General features: G+C 41.4%; 1 protein-coding gene across 1 annotated transcript in view; it reads left to right on the top strand.

The window, feature by feature from the left end:
* The first annotated feature begins 2,995 nt into the window (after window positions 1-2,995).
* The window catches only part of TSGA13 (testis specific 13), a 28,296-nt gene continuing 6,781 nt past the window's right edge, over window positions 2,996-24,510 (top strand). Inside the window, exons 1-4 of the mRNA XM_052638351.1 lie at window positions 2,996-3,018; window positions 6,301-6,379; window positions 11,806-11,877; window positions 12,770-12,976. Of these exons, the coding sequence (XP_052494311.1) occupies window positions 2,996-3,018; window positions 6,301-6,379; window positions 11,806-11,877; window positions 12,770-12,976 (381 nt within the window). The remainder of the gene's footprint in view (window positions 3,019-6,300; window positions 6,380-11,805; window positions 11,878-12,769; window positions 12,977-24,510) is intronic.

Below are 24,510 nucleotides of genomic sequence, written 5' to 3'. Positions count from 1 at the left end.
ACGGTTTTCTTGTTTCTTTCAAACAACAGAAATGAACTGATTAAGCAAAACAAGGGATTTATTTGAAAAGACATTGGGAAGGCTGACAGGGTTGAAGGGAGAACTGAATAACCCCACTTCAGGGAACCTAGATCTGGGGCAGCTCTGGGGGCCTTGGCGGGTGGAGCTCAGACTTTCTGTCTGTGACACTGCATTGGGTAACTCAGCTGCAATCATCTTTCATCTCTGTCTTTATCAAATGTTCAGATTCCTAGTAGAGAAAATCTGGTGGGCCATCTTTGAGTAAGTCATCCAGGGTTAGGCACAAGTGAGTGGTACAAGTTTGTGACTGCTATAGACTCTTATAACTTCTCAACCCTTCCTCAGTACTGTCATAGCCTTCTGAAAGTCCTCTTCATCTTTCCAATCTATAGTTCACACCACCATCATTTTCATATTTTAAAAATGTATCTTGTTCAAAGTATCCCTACTTGACATCCTTCCTTCAAGTATAACGGAATAACCTGTAAGTTTCTTTTAGAGACTTCACTCTAGGATTTGGATCCTGGCTTTCTCTCCAGTCTCATCTCTTGCTACCTTTTCATGAAATCTCACCTTCCAGGCATACTGTGGTTACTGGCAATGCTCCTAAACAAGTCGTGCCTTGTTCTGTGTTCATGTTTTTGTGTGTGTTCCTCCCTCATTCTCCCTCTCTTCTTTTCACCTGGTCAATACATTCATCTTTCCAGACTCAGTTTAGACATTCGTTCCAAACCTCTTCCTGTCTCTTATCATCCAGGTTAAGTCCTTTTCCCCTCTACTCCACTAGCATCCTGAATATATCTCTAACATACACACTGCAATATGTTTCATTCAGCCCCCTCCTTGTCTTCTTCTTGGTTAAAATGTGAGCTCCTTGAGGTTGAAGACTACGTCTAATTTATATTTGGTTTCCATTACTTAGGACAGCGCCTAACATGTCATAGTAAAGTATATTGAAATAAATAAAACTGATTTTGAATGCCTGATGTATAAAGCAGAGCTTACTGCCCAAGAAGCAAACACCCTACATATAAGAAAAGCACATGCAGAACAACAATTTACTATGTAATTGCATGCACAAAAAAACAGAACCTGCAGGCTAGAGTGTGAGGTTGCATTGATATGAAAACTCTTCTCCCAAGAAGAAAGGTCTGAGAAGTAACATAAAGAGGAAGACTCAAGTGGATCAAAGAGGTCGGGAAGAGAGTTTGGAGTTTGGAAAATGAGAGAAATAAATGCTTACTTTATAAATGTGTTTGAGGGATAGGCTAAAACCACTGGCTAGGCAGAGGCTGATTAAGATACAGTGAAAATATATCCTTACTGTATTGCACAGGGATATTGCACAGGATATAAAATATTCTCCAAAATGGAACAGAATATGAAAAAGAATATATATGTATAACTGAATCACTTTGCTACACAGTAGAAATTAGCACAACATTATAAATCAATGATACTTCAATAAAATTTTTCTAAAGATACAGTGAAAAAATCAGTATGTGGTATGTTGGGGAGTCATAGGATAGAAAAACAAATCGGAGCAGATTGTAGCAGATTTTGTTTAAAATCTCTGGGCTTTCCATTCTCTGACTCCAACATAGAACACCTCAGCATTCTAGACTGCCTTTTCATCACAAACACCCTGTGTCTCCTCTAGAATATTTTGAAAATGGACAGTTTCCAGGTCAAGGAATTCTCCCTTCCCCCCTGAACTAAGATTTCCCTATGCCCTTCAAGGTATTGTACACTAGATCTTTCTATTCTTATTTTAGATGAAGTGTTTGTGTTTGTGTGATGTTCTTCCCCACCCTGGGTTACAGACAAGCAGCACAAGCCTTGCACCCCCACCCCCCAATTTGCTGGCTTCTATTTATTTTAGTTTCAATCTAAACATGAGCTAGACCCACAATTCCAGAAAAACTAGACACGAGAAAAGGATGAAAAGCTTACTAGTCTGTTTCCCTTAAAGGGGATTTGCAGAGTTTAGCTCAGTTTAGTTATCAACTCTGGACAGTACATTTAGTGCTTATGTCTAGACAAACTGCAATCAATCACCTATGGACACTATTAATACAATCTTTCCTCCAAACTCATAGGCTTTATTGGAGCTTGGGCTAATAGGCCTTACTGCAAAGAGTCGGACACGACTGAGCGACTGAACTGAACTGAACTGAAACCTCTACTTAATTGTCAGAGGAAGTGAAGCCACTCAGTGTCTGACTCTTTGTGACCCTTTGGACTGTAGCCCATCAGGCTCCTCCATCCATGGGATTTTCCAGGCAAGAGTACTGGAGTTGGTTGCCATTTCCTTCTCCAACTTAATTGTCTGGGTCTCCTTAATTCGACCTCATTCTACCTCTCCACTTTGTTATTACTTCAAACAACAGTAGCAAAAAAAAAAAAAAAACAAAAAAAAAAAAAAGCAAAAACAAAATAACCTTCCAGTCAGGCCTAATAACTGGGAAAATATCATATTGAGAGGGGAGGTATATAGTACAGAACAGCTACTCCTCCAAATTTCACCCACAACTGACACATGAATTTTTTATTAAGGTCTTTATGTAGGTAAATTTCACCACTATCATGGAGTTGGAGTGTCACCTTTAAATCGTTTTGTTAACTCCATTTTTCACAGATGAGGAAATTGAGGCCCCAAGAAATGAGTTGATTTACCTAATATGTTAGCATGTAGTTGTCATTATTTTTTCACATGTAACAATCACTTCCTCTTCCCTCCTTTCATGAGGGCAAGGATCATCACATCTCATGCATTTTCTGCACTCACATGGGCACTGCTGTCTCCTCTTGTTTCCCATCCAGGATCAAGAAAGGGGCTGAGCACACAGAATGTGCTAAGAAGAGAATGTTTGCATTGAACTGAACCCCTGCAGAGCGTGGACGATTTAGAGGCACTGAGTTTGGCCTCTGGGTGACTACTTGCCTCAGCTGGCCCACTTAGCAGTGAACAGCAATGGGCCAAAGGAGACAGACCAAGTGTGTAGTCTTGTTTGCCCAGCTAAGTTATAAATATCTTCTTATACAGACTTATTTTGTAGCCCATATCACTTTGAACAGTACTAGTCACAGAGTAGATACTCAATTAACAACATTTTAGAGACCTCTTTGGTGATCCAGTGGTTAAAACTCTGTGCTTCCACTTCAGGGAGCACAAGTTTCATCCCTAATCAGGGAACTAAGATCCTGTATGCTACGTAGAAAAAAAAAATTTTTAATACAACATTTTAACTGACAGTTCTCAGATCAATAATCAGATCTTGGGCTGTGCTTCATGCCCAAAAAGAAAGCACCAGGCTGTCAAAGATGGACACTGCTGGGTTGAAGAAGCATTTTTCATGTTGATCTATGCCTTAAATTGGCCTTGAACAAGAGCATCTGGGATCCTCTGCTGCCTTTTAGATACCAAAGAATCATTTTGAAAAGTGCTACAATAAAGCTGATAATATAGTGGGGATTTTTGTTTTTCTATTTTTATTTTTAATTAGAGAATAATTGCCTTACAACGTTGTATTGGTTTTGCTGTATAACAATGTGAATCAACCATAAGTGTATATATATATATATATACATACATACATATATGTATATATCCACTCTTAAGCCTCCTTCCCACCCCTCCAAAGCTTATAATATAGTGTTAGTTATTAGATAACTTAAAGCAATAGGACACATCAAAAGGGTACCAACTCTACAATGTTAAGGGGATGAATTTATTTTGGTCTGTCCACAATGTGTCACCTGCTCCCCTGGGGACTGTTTTTAAGACCTTTGGCCTGAGTTGATGATGCAGCTTGTGGCCAGCAATAGATGGAAAAGAGCCATCCTTGGATGGATTTGATCCTGGATTGGGGATTATTTGTACCATGCTATAGCCAGGTGACCTATCAACTATATTTATAGCTTAGCTTTTTCTACTTTTATTATTTTGGTCCTTACTCTGCCACCCTCATTTTTAAAGGGGAGAGGTTTAGTTGAGGTAGTTCCAGGATCCTACTTAATTTAAGCTAGTTTAAACTCCAAAGAGAAACCAGGTTATTTATTTTCATCATTAACCCAATAATATTGATGTGCATCTTTTCCAATGTTTGAACAGTAAATGGGCTTCCTAAGAATTAGTCAAGGAATCCAAAATACTTTGTTACTAAATATTGCAACTTTTGTGCCCCCTCCCTTTTCCCCAGAGGGAACTGGTATCTGGGGGAGGGGAGATGGGAAAGTAAGTGAAACCATAGATTACAAGAATATTTGTAACTGATGATTATTTTTATTATCTTAATTCTAGGTAAGGAAACTTAGCTATGCTTAAGTACATGAGGGAACCAGTAATCCAAGCAGTCATTAGTGGAAATTTAGTTGTGATGTTCCACTAACTATATCCCTTCTCATGGAATTATTGGCTAATTATTGGCAAAGGCAGAATTGTTTCCATGTAGAGAAGAGTAGGCAGGTAGGTCTATAAAACAGTGTTTATAATTTAAGGATATTATCATGGTCCAGTTGCACAAAAGCATTTGCTTAAACAGTCAACTAGACCAGTTCCTTGAGTGGTCTAAAATCTCTATTTTTTTCATTGAGGTATAGTTAATGTACAATATCATATACATTTCAGGTGTACAACACAATAGTTCACAATTTTTAAATGTTATAATCCATTTAAAGTTATTATAAAATATTGGCTGTATTCCCTGTGTTGTACAATATATCCCTATATTTCATTTATCTTACACATAGCAGTTTGTACCTCTTAATCTCCTACTCCTGTCTTGCCCCTCTCCCTCCTCACTCCCCACTGGTGACCACTAGTTTGCTCACCATATCTGTAAGTATGCTTCTTTTTTGTTACAGTCAGAGTTTCTTTTATTTTTTTTAGATTCCATATAGAAGTAATATCATATAATATTTGTTTTTCTCTATCTGACTTCACTTTAGCATAACACATTCCCAGTCCCATTCATGCTGTTGAAAATGGCAAAATGTCATTCTTTTTTATGGCTGAGTAGTAGTCCATTTTATATACATATCACATTTTCTCTTTTTATGTCCTCTTTATTTCTTATTTATTTTGGGGGGTGTGCTAGGTCTTTGTTGCTCTGCAGGTTTCTTTCTAGTTGAGATGAGCTACTCTCTAGGGGCCACGCGTGGGTTTCTCATTGCCACAGGTTCTCTTGCAGAGCTCAGGCTCAAGGGCACTTGGGCTCAGGAGTTGCGGTTCCAGGCTCTAGAGCACAGCCTCAACAGTTGTGGTGCATGGGTTTAGTTGCTCTTGCTCTGCAGCACGTGGGATCTTCCCAGATCAGGGATCAAACCTGTCTCTCCTTCACTGGTAGGCAGATTCTTTACCACTGAGCCACCAGGGAAGTGCCATACCATATCTTCTTTATCTATTCAATTTAAGGTTTCCATATCTTGGCAACTGTAAATATTGCTGCTATGAATATTGAGGTACATGTATTATTTTGAATTAGTATTTTCAGATTTATATATATATAAATGTATATATATATAAATGTATGTGTGTATATATATATATATATATATATATATATATATATATATACATACCCAGGAGTAGAATTGCTGGGTCTTATGGTAGTTCCATTTTTAGTTTTTTAAGGAAACACCATACTGTTTTCCACAGTGGCTGCACCAGTTTACATCCCCACAAACAACATATGAGGGCTTCCTCTTTTCTGCATCCTCTCCAGTAATTGTTATTTGTGTTCTTTTTTATTATAACCATTCTGACAGATGTGAGGTGATAGCCTAGTGTGGTTTTAATTTTCATGTCTTAAAACTGCTACTTTAAGAGAAATCAACTTATCAGTTGTCACCGTGTCTCTAAGAGATCCCACTTGCTAAACTCTTCAAAATGAAGTTTGGTTTTCCTCTAGCATGCAGGCTGAATAATGAATCCTTTTCTTTGCTACCCATACATATGCAATTCAGTTCAGTTGGGTTCTATCACTCAGTTGTGTCCAATTCTTTGTGACCCCATGGACTGCAGCACGCCAGGCCTCCCTGTCTATCACCAACTCCCAGAGATTACACAAACTCATGTCCATTGAGTCAGTGATGCCATCCAACCATCTCATCCTCTGTCATCCCCTTCTCCTCCCACCTTCAAACATATGGAATTAATGATCACCTAAATTGGCTCCTTTAAGTCACGTCCCCAAACTTCACTGAGGGAGGTCAAAAACGTGTAGAAGACCACACCTTTGAGCAAGAAAATTAATTGGGTATTCTGCCTCTTTTTAGGCCTCAACATGGCAAACCAAGGACTTCCAGAACTAGCCCAGTTACATTTGAGAAAGAAGTATTTTTTGATAGTGATGAGGTAAGAAAGAACATTAGCAATGTTCATTTATAATCTTTCTTTGGAGTTGCTTAGAGTACTTTATAAGCTGGGTCTCACAAACTTCCTGTTGAAAAGCAAAAAGTAGTCAAGATTTATATAGAAAGCAGGTTAATTTATCAAATTTAATGAAAGAGAAACAGAGACATAGAAAACAGAAGAAAGAAAGTGAAGTCGCTCAGTCGTGTGCAACTCTTTGCAACCCCGTGGACTGTAGGCTACCAGGCTCCCCCATCCATGGGATTTTCCAGGCAAGAATATTGGAGTGGCTTGCCATTTCTTTCTTCAGGGGATCTTCCTGACCCAGGGGTCGAACCCGGGTCCCCCGCATTTTAGGCAGATGCTTTACCATCCCAGCCACCAGGGAAGTGGGAAAAGAAAAGGGAAGAGACAGGGACATATCAACAAAGAATCACAGCTCAAAACCCAGCGACCAGAAATCTATGTTAGGGCATGAGTGAGCATTAAACCCTGACTTAAACTAGATATGGTGATCACTTCTTAAAACAAAACTTCATTGAGTAGCTTGGTTACTTCCCTAGGTTTATCATGTTCAAGTAGATTTTCTGGGTCAACTTTCATTTCATCAGCCAGAGACAGTGCAAAATCAACATAAAACTAAAAACATACTTCAATTTGGAGCTTCCTGTGTGTGTGTGTGTGTGCTTAGTTGCTCAGTCAGACTGACTCTGTGGCCCCGTGGACTGTAGCCTGCCAGGCTCCTCTGCCCGTGGAATTTTCCAGGCAAGAATACTGGAATGGGGTACCATTTACTACTCCAGGGGATCTTAGTTAACTGCTGGAAACTAATTTGGAAAAATATATAATACCTCAGAAAAATTCCCAGATGCTTCTCCCCCAAATTAATTTTAAATATATTGTAAAAAAAGTCTTTGCATCGTCTCCCCCACAGATTTTTCCTAGATGTTTATGACTCTAAATGTTATATATTAGATATCACATCTGTGAAGCAGGATTTTCAAATGTATTTTTGTTTTGAACCCAGGGACTCCAGTTTTACAAAAAGTAGTATAAATTAAATCAGTACATCTTAGGATCTGTCCCCTATTGCTTCCCACCATGTCTAAAGGAATGCATGGCATAGCTCTGCCAGTCCTTCTCCTAGTCCTCTTCCCACACCTGAAAATTGCCAACTCCTGGCATTTTCCTCCTGGAGCATAACACCTCCCCTCACCACACAGTTCTGTTGCTCCTTACTATCACCCTCTTTTTCATTTACCTTCTTACTCTATTCCCCTGTGCAGTTCCCTTTCTTCTGAATCTCATCTTACCCTATCACTTACTTGAGAACAGGTGATCTTTAGAAATGCTGATCCACACATAAGATTGTGCTCCGTATCTAATTTTTCACTAAACCAAGCCCCAAAGAGGTAACTCAAAGTTTTTTTAATCTCCTTGTGCTCTCATCCCTTTGACTCATTCTTAGATTATCTCAGTTCAGTTCAGTTCAGTCCCTCAGTTGTGTCTGACTCTTTGCGACCCCATGAATCTCAGCACGCCAGGCCTCCCTGTCCATCCACAACTCCCGGAGTTCACTCAAATTCATGTCCATCGAGTCCGTGATGCCATCCAGCCATTTCATCCTCTGTCGTCCCCTTGTCCTCCTGCCCCCAATCTCTCCAGTATCAGAGTCTTTTCCAGTGAGTCAACTCTTCACATGAGGTGGCCAAAGTACTGGAGTTTCAGCTTTAGCATCATTCCTTCCAAAAAACACCCAGGACTGATCTCCTTTAGAATGGACTGGTTGGATCTCCTTGCAGTCCAAGGGACTCTCAAGAGTCTTCTCCAACACCACAGTTCAAAAGCATCAATTCTTCGGTGCTCAGCTTTCTTCACAGTCCAACTCTCACACCCATACATGACCACTGGAAAAACCATAGCTTTGACTAGATGGACCTTTGTTGGCAAAGTAATGTCTCTGCTTTTGAATATGCTATCTAGGTTGCTCATAACTTTCCTTCAAAGGAGTAAGCGTCTTTTAATTTCATGGCTGCAGTCACCATCTGCAGTGATTTTTGGAGCCCCAAAAAATAAATTCTGACACTGTTTCCACTGTTTCCCTATCTATTTCCCATGAAGTGATGGGACTGGATGCCATGATCTTCATTTTCTGAATGTTGAGCTTCAAGCCAACTTTTTCACTCTCCACTTTCACTTTCATCAAGAGGCTTTTTAGTTACTCTTCACGTTCTGCCATAAGGATGGTGTCATCTGCATATTTGAGGTTATTGCGATTTCTCCAGGCAATCTTGATTCCAGCCTGTGCTTCCTCCAGCCCAGCGTTTCTCATGATGTACTCTGCATGTAAGGTAAATAAGTAGGGTGACAATATACAGCCTTGACGTCCTCCTTTTCCTATTTGGAACCAGTCTGTTGTTCCATGTCCAGTTCTAACTGTTGCTTCCTGACCTGCATATAGGTTTCTCAGGAGGAAGGTCAGGTGGTCTGGTATTCCCATCTCTTTCAGAATTTTCCACAGTTTATTGTGATCCACACAGTTAAAGTCTTTGGCATAGTCAATAAAGCAGAAATAGATGTTTTTCTGGAACTCTCTTGCTTTTTCCATGATCCAGCGGATGTTGGCAATTTGATCTCTGGTTCTTCTGCCTTTTCTAAAACCAGCTTGAACATCAGGGAGTTCATGGTTCACGTATTGCTGAAGCCTGGCTTGGAGAATTTTGAGCATTACTTTACTAGCACGTGAGATGAGTGCAATTGCGCAGTAGTTTAAGCATTCTTTGGCATTGCCTTTCTTTGGAATTGGAATGAAAACCAACCTTTTCCAGTCCTGTGGCCACTGCTGAGTTTTCCATATTTGCTGGCATATCAAGTGCAGCACTTTCACAGCATCATCTTTCAGGATTTGAAACAGCTCAGCTGGAATTCCGTCACCTCCACTAGCTTTGTTCATAGTGATGCTTTCTAACGCCCACTTGACTTCACATTCCAGCATGTCTGGCTCTAGGTGAGTGATCACACCATCGTGATTATCTTGGTCGTGAAGATCTTTTTTGTACAGCTCTTCTGTGTATTCTTGCCACCTCTTCTTAATATCTTCTGGTTCTGTTAGGTCCATACCATTTCTGTCCTTTATCGAGCCCATCTTTGCATGAAATGTTCCCTTGGTATCTCTAATTTTCTTGAAGAGATCTCTAGTCTTTCCTATTCTGTTGTTTTCCACTATTTCTTTGCATTGATCACTGAGGAAGGCTTTCTTATCTCTCCTTGCTCTTCTTTGGAACTCTGCATTCAGATACTTATATCTTTCCTTTTCTCCTTTGCTTTTCACAGCTATTTGTAAGGCCTCCCCAGACAGCCATTTTGCTTTTTTGCATTTCTTTTCCATGGGGATGGTCTTGATCCCTGTCTCCTGTACAAAGTCATGAACCTCAGTCCCTAGTTCATCAGGCACTCTATCTATCAGATCTAGTCCCTTAAATCTATTTCTCACTTCCACTGTATAATCACAAGGAATTTGATTTAGGTCATACCTGAATGGTCTAGTGGTTTTCCCTACTTTCTTCAATTTAAGTCTGAATTTGGCAATAAGGAGTTCATGATCTGAGCCACAGTCAGCTCCCAGTCTTGTTTTTGCTGACTGTATAGAGCTTCTCCATCTTTGGCTGCAAAAGAATATAATCAATCTGATTTCGGTGTTGATCATCTGGTGATGTCCATGTGTAGAGTCTTCTCTTGTGTTGTTGGAAGAGGGTGTTTGCTATGACCTGTGCGTTCTCTTGGCAAAGCTCTATTAGCCTTTGCCCTGCTTCATTCTAAAATCCAAGGCCAAATTTGCCTGTTACTCCAGGTGTTTCCTGACTTCCTACTTTTGCATTCCAGTCCCCTGTAATGAACAGGACATCTTTTGGGGTGTTAGTTCTAAAAGGTCTTGGAGATCTTTATAGAACCATTCACTTTCAGCTTCTTCAGCATTACTGGTTGGGGCATAGGCTTGGATTACTGTCATATTGAATGGCTTGCTTTGGAAATGAACAGAGATCATTCTGTCATTTTTCAGATTGCATCCAAGTACTGCATTTCGGACTCTTTTGTTGACCATGATGGCTACTCCATTTCTTCTGAGGGATTCCTGCCAGCAGTAGTAGATATAATGGTCATCTGAGTTAAATTCATCCATTCTAGTCCATTTTAGTTCACTCTTGCCATCTCCTGTTTGACCACTTCCAATTTGCCTTGATTCATGGACCTGACATTCCAGGTTCCTATGGAATATTGCTCTTTACAGCATCGGACCTTGCTTCTATCACCAGTCACATACACAACTGGGTGTTGTTTTTGCTTTGGCTCCATCACTTCGTTCTTTCTGGAGTTATTTCTCCACTGATCTCCAGTAGCATATTGGGGACTTACCGACCTGGGGAGTTCCTCTTTCATGATCTGTGGCTCACATCATGAACTCCTTTTCCTATCTAGGGCCAGACAACAACCCTGGAGTCAGCAGAAGCTGGAGCAGGCCCAGCAACTCTACCACCAGGCATGACACTGAAACAATCCACCAGCACCACCACTGGCAGATAAATGCAAAGTGGCAGACAGAAGGGTTGGGGCTTCCCTGGTGGCTCAGATGGTAAAGAATTTGCCTGCAATGCAGTAGATGTTGAGTTTGGTTCCTGGCTCGGGAAGATCCCCTGGAGAAGGAAATGACTTCCCACTCCAGTGTTCTTGCCTGGAGAATTTCATGGCCAGAGGAGCCTAGCAGGCTACAGTCCATGAGATTGCAAACAGTCAGACACAACTGAACAACTAACACTTCCACATTTTTCAGACAGAAGGGTTACCAAAATTCAATTACTCTTTGCTACATTTCTAGAAGAATCATAAATCGGAAAAATATTTTTTAAAAATGCAAAGTGCACTGCTGTTCCTCCCTTGCTGTGTGCCACCTCCCAGCCCAGCAAGCAGTTATCCCCAAGACTTCCTTCCACTCACAACCCTCAAGTTATTGGCCTTCTGTAACTTGCTTTTCTCCTTAAAGATTGTCCTTCATTTTTTTTTCTTCTTTTTATCTGATTTCCTTCCTATAGAAATGGAAAAGGCAGAGGAAAGAGGTATAACCCCTTGGGGTGATTTGTCTAAACTTTGATGCCATCCTTGTCTATTTCACCACTTCACCTCCTAATGACCCCTAACATTTCACACAGCTGGTCCACACTTCCATGTACAAGCTTCCCTGTCAGGACGTCTTAGAACTTAGCTCTACATGATATGGCTCTCATTCCAGCAACCCAGGGTGCAGAACATGAAGTTCTTCTCACTTGATTTGAGTAAGAGACCAGGTTTTAGCTGGATTAAGGTGAAGTAAGGAATAGAATATTGTTTAGGATAGGCGCAACTTGAAACACTAATATTTTGTTTATTGTCTCTAGATTATTGATGCAGTCGGGCAATCAAAATTTGTTCTAAAGAACCTGCACCATTACACAGTCCATCCAAATTTGGTAGGTGATAAAAAAGCATTCCCCCACGATCTCCAAGAACAAGTTTCAGCTGCGGTGCCGAGGCCCAATGCAGAGAATAACCCAAGTGCCTCCAAGTGCCACCAGCTACTGTGACTGTGCATTCTCCTGGGACCTGGAAGAAGAGCTGTCTCAGGGCGCTGATGGGAATGGTGGAGAGGGAGGAGGGTGGGGCTGGGAAAAAAGTGGGCCCTACAGCTGACTTTTTTTCCCCTTACTTTGAGAAAACTTATGTCTGATTAGGAAGTATTCTGTTTTCTCCCTCTCCCTTCCTCCCTCTCTAGTCCCCTGCCTTCTCCCTACTGATGGAAAAGCAAATTTAGTGGGCCTTCCCCTTCCCCCATCACATCTAAAGTGACATGCTTCTTTTTGTGACTGTTTTTCCTTTTTGACATTGTGCTTTGCCTTTAATGTGGCTGTGCCTGGAGAAACGATGGTGGGTGGGAAGAGGTAGATGAGAGCTGTGTTGGCCTCCTCAGGGCTCCCTGGGCTCAGAGATCTGGTATCTCATGGTCCACTCTGCCTCAGCATTGTAGAGAAGGCCATTTAGGTTTAACATAGAAACTTCTGCGGCCCTATTGTGTTGGACACAATGTTACACTTTTTCACAAGAATTAAGTCTTCTCTGTTCCTTTTTATGTGGAAACTTTCCCATCTCATTTCCTCAGCCCCTTGGTAGATGTGCAGGGAAATGTTCTGAAGGGACTGAAAGCTTTAGATATTTTCTGTAAAATAAGTTTTTGAGCAGATTTAGCCGGGCCCCATCCAGCTTCCCTGTCCCTAACCCATAAAGGCAAAAGCTTAGCTAACCAATCAGTTAATCTGCCCTTGATCTAATCCCTTTGTCTCTCTGGAAAACTTTCTGTCTGCTCAGGCCCAGTACTATGAGCCTTTGAAGCCCACTGCACTGCAGAAATTCCTGGCTCGAAACAGGAAAATTCAAAGCTTCACGTTAAAAGTAATAGAGTATGATCAGGATAAGACCTTACTGATTCTGACCAACAACCCACTTCCCTGCCCGATAGATCATCAAGGAAAGGACATCACACCAAAATACTTTTCCAATGAGTTACTGCTCAAGGTAAGAAGACCTGGGGAAGTTTCCTGGCATCATGAGTAAGGATCCTGAGGAATTTAGCAGTTAGCTTGAAGAAGGGAACTAACTTAACATGGAAGGTGGTACTCAGGACCAACCACTTCCTTCTTGTTCTTTGCCACATGCTTCACCAAATAGAATCTGAGGGCCTGGGAAATACTCAGAATCAGAGCAGTACAAACCTGGGTCATGAAATTTCATTCATTGCACAGAGGGTCTTAATTAAAAAATTGTTCTTCCTTGATCAAAAATATTTAATTTGTAATTAACAAAGGGTGAACTAGCCACTTGCTTAATAATTGAGTATAAGGTGCTGTGCTTAGTTGCTCAATTGTGTCTGACTCTTTGTGACCCCATGGACACCAGGCTCCTCTGTCCATGGGATTCTCCACGCAAGAATACTGGAGTGGGTTGCCATGCCCTCCTCCAGGGAATTTTCCCAACCTAGGGATTGAACCCAGGTCTCCCACATTGCAGGCAGATTCTTTGAGTATAAAGTAGCAACAGATAAATCTGGAAATGACAAGTAAGGAACAGAAACGAATATCTAAAGGGGAAAGAGTTATGCTCTCCACCCATAGCTCTTGGGTATCAAGAGGGAAGAGGAACAGAAAATTTACTATCACAGCAGCCAGATATTTGGGACTCTGTTGTTTAATCACTAAGTTGACTCTGACTCTTTTGCGACCTCATGGACTGTAGCCCGCAGGTGCCTCTGTCCATAGGATTTCCCAGGCAAGAATACTGGAATGGGTCTTCCTGACCCAGGTATTGAACCCACGTCTCCTGCATTGGCAGGTGGATTCTTTACCACTGAGCCACTAAGCAAGCCCAGGACAATTGCTAGATATACGCCAAGCTAAGAACTAAAATGTAAAGGTGATTACAGGACAGTTTCTATGTTGAAGGAATTTGGAGTCTAACAGGAGAGACAGATCAATAAATGAGATATACAAAGTAATGATTAATCTAATATGCTAGGATATGTGAGTAATAAAAGAATGTACAAGATATACTAATATACAGTAGGGAACAGTATCTTTGTTGGAGGAAAGGAAATAATCAGGGAGGTTTGGCAAAGGAAGTGAACCCTGACCAAAAATAAAAGAAGATATTCCAATCAATGGGAAAAGCAAAGGCATAGATTCATGAGAAAGTGAGGTGCATTTAGGGGAATGTAAGAGAGTAAATAGTGGTACTGGAGAAGACTCTTGAGAGTCCCTTGGACTGCAAGGAGATCAAACCAGTCAATCCTAAAGGAAATCAACCCTGAATATTTGCTGGAAAGACCGATGATGCTAAGGCTGAAGCTCCAATACTTTGGCTACCTGATGTGAACCAAAGAGCCGACTCATTGGAAAATACCCTGATTCTGGGAAAAATTGAAGGCAAAGGAGAAGAGGGCGGCAGAGGATGAGGTGGTTAGATAGGATTACAGACTCAACAGACATGAGTTTGAACAAACTCTGGGGGATGGTAGAGGACAGGGAAGCCTGGCATGCTGCAGTCCATGGGTCACAAAGAGTCAGACGTGACTTACCAACTGAACAACAACAACAAGAGAGTAAATGGCAGGAGTTTAAAAGTATAACCAAATCTGCAGTTTAGAAAGACCGTTTTTGGAAGTTGAGCAAAAAGTATATTAGTTGCAGAGGAGATAAAAATCAGAAAGATTAACTATCACTCAACATTCAAAAACTAAGATCATGGCATCTGGTCTCATCATTTCATGGCAAGTAGATGGGGAAACAATGGAAACAGTGACAGACTTTATTTTCTTGGGCTCCAAAATCACTGCAGATGGTGACTGTAGCCATGAAATTAAAAGACACTTGCTCCTTGGAAGAAAAGCTATGACAAACCTAGACAGTGTATTAAAAAGCAGAGACATTACTTTGCCAACAAAGATCCATCTAGTCAAAGCTATAGTGTTCCCAGTAGTCATGTACAGATGTGAGAGCTGGACCATAAAAAAGGCTGAGCACCGAAGAATTGAAGCTTTTGAACTGTGGTGCTGGAGAAGACTCTTGAGAGTCCGTTGGACTGCAAGGAGATCAAACCAGTCAATCCTAAAGGAAATCGACCCTGAATATTCATTGGAAGGACTGATGCTGAAGCTAAAGCTCCAATATTTGGCCACCTGATCGAAGAGCAGACTCATTAGAAAATACCCTGATGCTGGGAAAGATTGAAGGCAGGAGGAGAAGGGGAGAACAGAGGATGAGACGTTGGATGACATCACCGACTCAATGGACATGAGTTTGAGCAAGCTCCAGGAGATAGTGAAGGACAAGGAAGCCTGGTGGGCTGCAGTCTATGGGACTGCAAAGAGTCGGACACGACTGAACAACTATATTGTTGCTACAATTGTCAAGGTGAGACATGCTGAAGAATTTAATTGTCAGCTAAAAAAGATACACAACATGAGAGTTGTGAGTTAAGTTTTATTTGGGACAAAATCAGGACTTCAGCCCAGGAGACAGCACCTCAGATAGCTCTGAGAGACTGTTCCAAAGAGGTTGTGGAGGGAGGTCAATATAAAAGATTTTGGTGAAAGGGGAGTTCAGTGCAATCAAACACTTATTTTACAAAAGGTTTTCTGCTAGTCATGAGGGACTAATGTCACCATGAAGGGATTTAGTGCTTTTCTAGAGAGGCAAGGATTGGGATGTATAGTCAAAGCTTTGGTTTTTCCAGTACTCATGTATGGATTGAAGAACTGACTCATTAGAAAAGACCCCGATGCTGGGAAAGATTGAAGGGAGGAGGAGAAGGGGACAACAGAGGATGCGATGGTTGGATGGCATCACCAACTCAATGGACATGAGCTTGAGCAAGCTCCAAGAGTTGGGGATGGACAGGGAAGCCTGGCATGGTACAGTCCATGGGGTCACAAAGGGACATGATTGATAGACTGAACTGAACTGAACTGAACTGAAGGACTGGAATCATGAAATCGGTTCCTGAAAATATCTATCTAAAGACCTGTTCCACCAGTTTCCCTGGAACACACAGTGTCTCTCCAGCCTGATTTCTCTTCAGAGAGTGTTGGAAATCAGAAGCTGCAGTAGCACAGGATTAAGTCTCTACAGCTGCTGCTGCTAAGTCACTTCAGTCGCGTCCGACTCTGTGCGACCCCATAGACGGCAGCCCACCAGGCTCCCCCGTCCCTGGGATTCTCCAGGTGAGAACACTGGAGTGGGTTGCCATTCCTTCTCCAGTGCATGAAAGTGAAAAGTGAAAGTGAAATCGCTCAGTCGTGTCCAACTCTTAGCGGCCCCATGGACTGCAGCCTACCAGGCTCCTCCGTCCATGGGATTTTCCAGGCAAGAGCACTGGAGGGGGGTGCCATTGCCTTCTCCGAGTCTCTGCAGAGGCAGATGCAAATGCCCTTGTTGTTGTTCAGTTAGTGGCACATGCTCTTGGCAAGTGCCAATTTGCACTTGACAGGCCAGTGCCAATTTGTAGTTGACAGAACTAAATCAATAGCAGAGAAAATGAAGAAAACCAATTTAAGATATATTTAGGAATCATGATCTAAAAAAGATCTTGAATTCCCTGGCAATCCAGTGGTTAAGACTCTGGGGTTTCATTGCTGGGGGCCCTAGTTCAATCCCTAGTCAGAGAACCAAGATCCCACAAGCCTTGTGGTGTGGCCACAAATATGTGTGTGTGTGTGTGTGTGTGTGTGTATGTCTTTCTTGTAAAAAAGATCTTGACAGCCATAAAAGTGGGCCTAATATAACTAGAAGAAATTAAATAAGTGAAAGTGTTAACAAAAAATCTAATTATAACAGGAATATGATGCTGGGAGTGGAATTACCCAAGACAGACCATTATAATAACATGTGGTTAATTTAGAGTTAGTATTTCCTCCATTGCTAGATGGATGGCAGTGAAAGATTCCTTTCCAAACAAAGGATAAAATGCTAACATCCAACAGTATATGCTGACAAAGGAGTTAATTGATTCATTGCCTATGATTTCTTGGGTCTCAGAATTTGTGCCATTTGAGCATAAGCTCAGTGATTGTTCTCCTGGTAGTGGGTAATATACACTGAGAGGAACAAATGCCAGGCCAGGGTTGCCTTGCTCAAGGTAGAGAAGGAAATGCAAGACTATCATGTAACCTTGGTGCAAGAAGAGCTTCCTTCCAACAGCTGCCACTTTGTGGGCCTTGCAGGTCGCATGCGGGACCTGATCCTATTCATGAGTAAATTGCAGTACCAGCCAAATTGTATTAATAGACAGTGGTAAGGCTTTGATTGTCGAAGACTGGCAGCATGGTAATTTTGTGGGGCTATCTGGAACAAGTCCAAGAAGATGGAAATGCCCAATATCTAGAATGCCTCTTGAATATTCATGCTGCATCCCTCCTTGTCTTACTAGACAAATGTGGCACTCTTTTATGAGCCTAAGATTATACACAAAAGAAGCATTCTTTTGCTACATCCAGACATGTGTATAAAAAGAGTGTGGGTATTAGCAATCAAGCTGAAGAATGGACCAGACATGTCTATCACAGTGGTTGTTATACTCACAGCCCTTTCTAAGTAACATGGCCCTACCACAGTTTGTGAACAAAGGCCATATTCTGAGTAACTAGACTCAGTTTTCTATGCCTACCTAGAGCCAGAGGAGGACACCAGAGACAGGGAAGCCAATCTCATAGGCTGCTCAGTGACCTGTGCTATAGATCAGTGCTGTTAAACCAAACCAACCAGACGAAAACTGAAACCAAACCAAAACCAACTGAGGCCAAAAGCTTGGCACTATTAGTATACCGGTACCGAAGCAAATCTCAGAGACAGAATTTTGGGTGAAATAGAAAAGAATAGATTTATTGCTCTTGACTAAATAAGATGTACAGCTTGAGAGTTGTGAGTTAAGTTTTATTTGGGGCAAAATGAGGACTGCAGCCTGAGAGGCAGCATCTCAGATAGCTCTGAGAGACTGCTCCAAAGAAGTGGGGGAAGGTCAATATATATATAAAATTTTGGTGAAGGGGGAGTTCAGTGTAATTGGTCACTCACTTTACAAAAGGTTTTCTGCTAGTCATGAAGAGTTGATGTCACCATGAAGGGATTTAGTGCTTTTTTAGATATGAGGAGATACAAGGATTGAGATCATAAATTCTGTTCCTGAAAACACCCACAGCCTTGTCTAACTCAATGCAAATATGAGCCACGCCATGTAGGACAACCCAAAATGGACAGGTCATGATGGAGAGTTCTGACAAAATGTGGTCCACTGGAGAAGGGAATGGCAAGCCACTTCAGTATTCTTGCCTTGAGAACCTCATGAACAGTATGAAAAGGCAAAAAAAAAAAAAAAAAAAACAGTGACACTGAAAGATGAACTCCCCAGGTCAGTAGGTGCCCAATATGCTACTGGAGAAGAGTAGAAGAATAACTCCAGAAAGAAGGAAGCAATGAAGCCAAAGTGAAAACAATGTCCTGCTGTGGCTGTGACTGGTGATGGAAGTAAAGTCCAGTCCAATATTGCCTAGGAACCTGGAATGTTAGGTCCATGAATCAAGGTAAATTGGAAGTGGTCAAACAGGAGATGGCAAGATTGAACATTTTAGGAATCAGTGAACTAAAATGCACTGGAATGGGTGACTTTAATTCAGATGACCATTCTTACCTACTACTGTAAGTAAGACTCCCTTAGAAGAAATGAAGTAGCCCTCATAGTCAACAAGAGTCCTAAATGCAGTACTTGGATGCAATCTCACAAACAACAGAATGATCTCTGTTCATTTCCAAGGCAAACCATTCAATATCACAGTAATCCAAGTCTGTGCCCCAACTACTAACACCAAAGAAGCTGAAGTTGAACAGTTCTATGATGACCTACAAGGCCTTCTAGAACTAACACCAAAAAAAAAAGATGTCCTTTTCATCATAGGGGACTGGAATGCAAAAGTAGGAAGTAAACAGATACCTTGAGTAACAGGCAAGTTTGACCTTGGAGTACAAAATGAAGCAAGGCAAAGGCTAACAGAGTTTTGCCAAGAGAACACACTGGTCATAGCAACACCCTCTTCCAACAACACAAGAGAAGACTCTACACATGGACATCACCAGATGGTCAATAATGAAATCACATTGATTATATTCTTTGCAGCCAAAGATAGAGACACTTTACACAGTCAGCAAAAACAAGACTGGGAGCTGACTGTGGCTCATAGCATGAAATCCTTATTGCAAAATTCAGACTAAATTGAAGAAAGTAAGGAAAACCACTAGACCCTTGAGGTACAACCTAAATCACATCCATTAGGATTATACAGTGGAAGCAACAAATAGATTCAAGGGATTAGCCTCCATGGAGGCTGGAGTCCCTACAAATAGAGTGTGTGAAGAACTATGGACGGAGGTCCATGACACTGTAGAGGGGGCGGTGATCAAAACCATCCCCAATAAAAAGAAATGCAAAAAGGCAAAATGGTTGTCTGAGGAGGCCTTACAAATAGCTGAGAAAAGAAGAGAAGTGAAAGGCAAAGGAGAAAAGGAAAGATATACCCATTTGAATGCACAGTTCCAAAGAATAGCAAGGAGAGATAAGAAAGCTTTCCTTGGTGATCAGTGCAAAGAAAAAGGGGAAAACAACAGAATGGCAAAGACTAGAGATCTCTTCAAGAAAATTAGAGATACCAAGGGTACATTTCATGCAAAGATGGGCACAATAAAGGACAGGAATGGTATGGACCTAATAGAAGCAGAAGATATTAAGAAGAGGTGGCAAGAATACACAGAAGAACTATACAAAAAAGATCTTAATGACCCAGATAACCACAATGGTGTGATCACTCACCTAGAGTCAGACATTCTGGAATGTGAAGTCAAGTGGGCCCCAGAAAGCACGACTATGAACAAAGCTAGTGGAGGTGATGGAATTCCAGCTATTTCAAATCCTAAAAGATGATGCTGTAAAAGTGCTGCAGTCAATATGTCAGCAAATTTGGAAACCCCAGCAGTGGCCACAGAACTGGAAAAGGTCAGTTTTCATTCTAATCCCAAAGAAAGGCAATGCCAAAGAATGTTTAAACCACCATACAACTGCACTCATCTCACACCCTAGCAAAGTAATGCTCAAAATTCTCTAAGCTAGGTTTCACCAGTACGTGAACTGTGAACTTCCAAATGTTCAAGCTGGATTTAGTAAAGGCAGAGGAATCAGAGATCAAATTGCCAACATCTGTTGGATCATAGAGAAAGCAAAGAATTCCAGAAAAACAACTGCTTTTGCTTTATTGACCATGCCAAAGCCTTTGAGTGTGTGTATCACAACAAACTGTGGAAAATTCTTAAAGTGATGGGAATATCAGAGCACCTTACCTTCCTCCTGAGAAATCTGTATGCAGGTCAAGAAGCAACAATTAGAACCAGACATGGAACAATGGACTAGTTCTAAATTGGGAAAGAAATACATCAAGGCTGTAAATTGTTATCCTGCTTATTTAACTTACATGCAGAATACATCATGAGAAATGCCAGGCTGGATGAATCACAAGCTGGAATCAAGAGTGCCAGGAGAAATACCAATAACCTCAGATATGCAGATGACACCACCCTTATGGCAGAAAGTGAAGAGGAACTAAAGAGCCTCTTGGTTTAAATGAAAGAGAGAGTGAAAAGCTGGCTAAAACTCAACATTCAAAAAAGTAAGATCATGGCATCCAGTCCCATCACTTCTTGGCAAATAGATGGGGAAACAATGGAAACAGTGACAGAATTTATTTCGGCTCCAAAATCACCGCAGATGGTGACTCTAGCCTTGAAATTAAAGGACTCTTGCTCCTTGGAAGAAAAGCTATGAGAAACCTAGACAACATATTAAAAAGCAGAGACATTACTTTGCTGACAAAGGTGCATCGAGTCAAAGCTATGGTTTTTCCAGTAGTCACGTATGGGTGTGAGAGTTGCACCATAAAAAAGACTGTGCACCAAATAATTGCTGCTGTTGGACCGTGGTGTTGGAGAAGACTCTTGAGAGTCCCTTGGACTGCAAGGAGATCCAACCAGTCCATCCTAAAGGAAATCAGTCCTGAATATTCATTGGATGGACTGATGCTGAAGCTGAAACTCCAATACTTTGGCCACCTGATGCAAAGAGCTGACTCATTAGAAAAGGCCCTGATGCTGAGAAAGATTGAAGGCAGGAGGGGAACGGGAGGACAGAGGATGAGATGGCTGGATGGCATCACTGACTAAATGGACATGAGTTTGAGCAGGCTCTGGGAGTTGGCTATGGACAGGGAAGCCTGGCATGCTGCAGTCCATGGGGTCACACAGAGTTGGACACAATTGAGTGACTGAACTGACTGAAAAACACCCAACTATCTAAAGACCTGTCCCACCAGATTCCCTGGAGCACAGAGTGCCTCACTCCAAACTGAATTCCCTCAGGAGGTGTTGAAAGTCAACAGCTGCTGTGGCACAGTGTTCAATCTCTGCACAGGCAGATGGCAAACGCCCTTGTGTTCAGTCACTGGCAATGCAATTGGTAAGTGACAATTTGTGGTTGACATTGCTTTGCCAGGCAAAGGGGGACACAGTGGGCTCCTACGCTGAGAAACTTTGTGTCCCAACCTAGGAGGATTTGATGAGGAGTTTTATAGGAATAGTTCATGAGTGGGGTTGCTGATAAAATTAGGCTGTGTGCAGGGCCTGAACGCTTTTAATCTTGTCTCAGGTGGCCTTGATGAACTTCTCTGGTTCCTTTAATCTTGCTTCAGGTGGTTTCTTGACTACTCTTCCCTTGATTAGCAACTGTTTGCTAATCAGGGAAGGTCATGGAGGCTGGAGTCCCTACAAATGAGAAATAGGTGACAGAAAGATTTCTGTGCCCAGGAGCTCCACAGGGTCCTGCTTAGTTTCGTAACCTACCAACAACCAAAATCCTTGAGCTAATCAGATTCTTGCTTCCAGGCATCTAAATTGGGAAAGGAAAAGATTGAGAGTGTGTGAGGAGGAGAGCGTTGAGATTGGAGGAGGACATGGTAACCCCCTCCAGTATTCTTGCCTGGAGAATCCCATGTATAGAAGAACCTGGTGGGCTACAGTCCATAGGGTTGCAGAGTCAGATACGACTGACGTGACTTAGCACACATGTGCATGTGGGAATAAAAACTGAAAGGACATGGAGGGGAAGGACAGAAAAAAGTCAAACCATGAGTAAGAAGGTAGTAGGTAAGTAGGGGCAGATTGAAGCAAAATTTGTAGGTTAAAAAAAAATGATATTCAGGGCAAAAGTAAGGAATGAATGCTAGAGCGAGAAGGAAGCAGACAGGAAGAAAGTAGGAAACATGTCAATGGCATGATGCTAAATGATATGAGACAAGATAGACAAGCTCATGCAGTTGGGGTCCTTAGCTCGTGCTGCTTTGGATTCCAAATAATGGTTTTATTCTTGTTTTTCTGCTCTAAAATCTAGCTCTGCTAAGGTTTCTGCTCTTTTGCGGTCAGATTATTGGCTATGACAGGTCCTAGGCATAAATGGAGGTAACTTAAATGAATACCCCTATTAATAGAGGTAACGTCAATGAATCCTGTTCCTCAAAATGAAATAGTTTCAAGAGTATGAGAACCAAAAGGACATGGTTCAGCCACAGGATTTTTATAAGAATTTATGAGATTTTTATGAGAATTAAACAATAAATGTAACAGATATAGCAAATAAATACAACAAAATAACCAATATATGTAATAACAAATATAAAAAAAGACATGGTTAATTCAGCAGCAAACATTTTAAAAAAGAGGTTTGAAAATTCTGAGCTAAAAGGTTCAGTACAGGTCAACTAATTAGTTTGGTTATTCATTTATTCTGTCATTCTTTTATTCATTCAGTAATATTTATTGAGCACTTACTATTTGCCAGCCAATGTTATGTGGTAGGGATCTATCAGTGACTAAGTCAAAGTTTAATTCCAGTGGAGTACACAGACAATAAGCAAGTCAACAATTGCACAGAACATATCTATTGTAATAAGTGCCCCCAAAAGTAGGATAAAGGAATGGAGAGTGATGGGTGTGATTTAGACAGGGTTGCTAGAGAAGGTTCTCAGAAGCAGTGATCACATTTGAATAGGGACTTTAAAGAGATATATCCTGCAGCTGTCTACACCTAGAATATTGTTCCCATTTCAGTTTGCCACACATTAGGAAGAATCTAATTTGTAACTTTCTTAAATGAGTTAAAATGAGAGAAATCGGGAGAATAGGGAATAACCCAAAGCCATGTCATATGAAAAAAAATTCACAATGTTGGCAATGTTGAGTCTGGAAGAGAGATGGAACTCAGGGGAAATGTGATGGATTTCTTTAAATTATTTAAGTTCTCTATGAAAGAGACACTAGATTTGTTCTGTTTGTAGTTTTGCTGTTGTTCAGTCACTCAGTCATGTCTGACTCTTTGTGACCCCATGGACTGCAGCATGCCAGGCATCCCCGTCCTTCACTATCTCCTGGAGTTTGCTCAAACTCATGTCCATTGAGTTAATGATACCAACCAACCATCTCATCCTCTGTTACCCGCTTCTCTTCCTGCCCTACAACTTTTCCAGCATCAGGGTCTTTTCCAATGAGTCAGCTCATCGCATCAGGTGACCAAAGTATTGGATCCTCAGCTTCAGCATCAGTCCTTCCAATGAATATTCAAGGTTGATTTCCTTTAGGACTGACTGGTTTGATCTCACTGTCCTCTTGGGAAGACTCTCAAGAGTCTTCTCCAGCACCACAGTTCAAAAGCATCAATTCTTTGGTGCTCAGCCTTCTTTACAGTCCAACTCTCACATTTGTACATGACTCTATGCCCCAACCAGTAACGCTGAAGAAACTGAAGTTGAACGGTTTTATGAAGACCTACAAGACCTTTTAGAACTAACACCCAAAAAAGATGTCCTTTTCATTATAGGGGACTGGAATGCAAAAGTTGGAAGTCAGGAAACACCTGGAGTAACAGGCAAATTTGGCCTTGGAATGAAGAATGAAGCAGGGCAAAGACTAATAGAGTTTTGCCAAGAAAATGCACTGGTCATAGCAAACACCCTCTTCCAACAACACAAGAGAAGACTCTACACATGGACATCACCAGATGGTCGACACCGAAATCAGATTGATTATATTCTTTTGCAGCCAAAGATGGAGAAGCTCTATATAGTCAGCAAAAACAAGACTGGGAGCTGACTGTGGCTCAGATCATGAACTCCTTATTACCAAATACAGACTCAAATTGAAGAAAGTAGGGAAAACCACTAGACCATTCAGGTATGACCTAAATCAAATCCCTTATGATTATACAGTGGAAGTGAGAAATAGATTTAAGGGCCTAGATCTGACAGAGTGCCTGATGAACTATGGAATGAGGTTCATCACATTGTACAGGAGACAGGGATCAAGACCATCCCCATGGAAAAGAAATGCAAAAAAGCAAAATGGCTGTCTGGGGAGGCCTTACAAATAGCTGTGAAAAGAAGAGAGGTGAAAAGCAAAGGAGAAAAGGAAAGATAT

The sequence above is a fragment of the Budorcas taxicolor genome, chromosome 4, assembly GCF_023091745.1.
Source record: "Budorcas taxicolor isolate Tak-1 chromosome 4, Takin1.1, whole genome shotgun sequence".
NCBI classification, from domain to species: Eukaryota; Metazoa; Chordata; class Mammalia; order Artiodactyla; family Bovidae; genus Budorcas; species Budorcas taxicolor.
The sequence above is the reverse complement of the archived record's forward strand: the minus strand, read 5'-3'. Positions and strand labels throughout refer to the sequence as shown.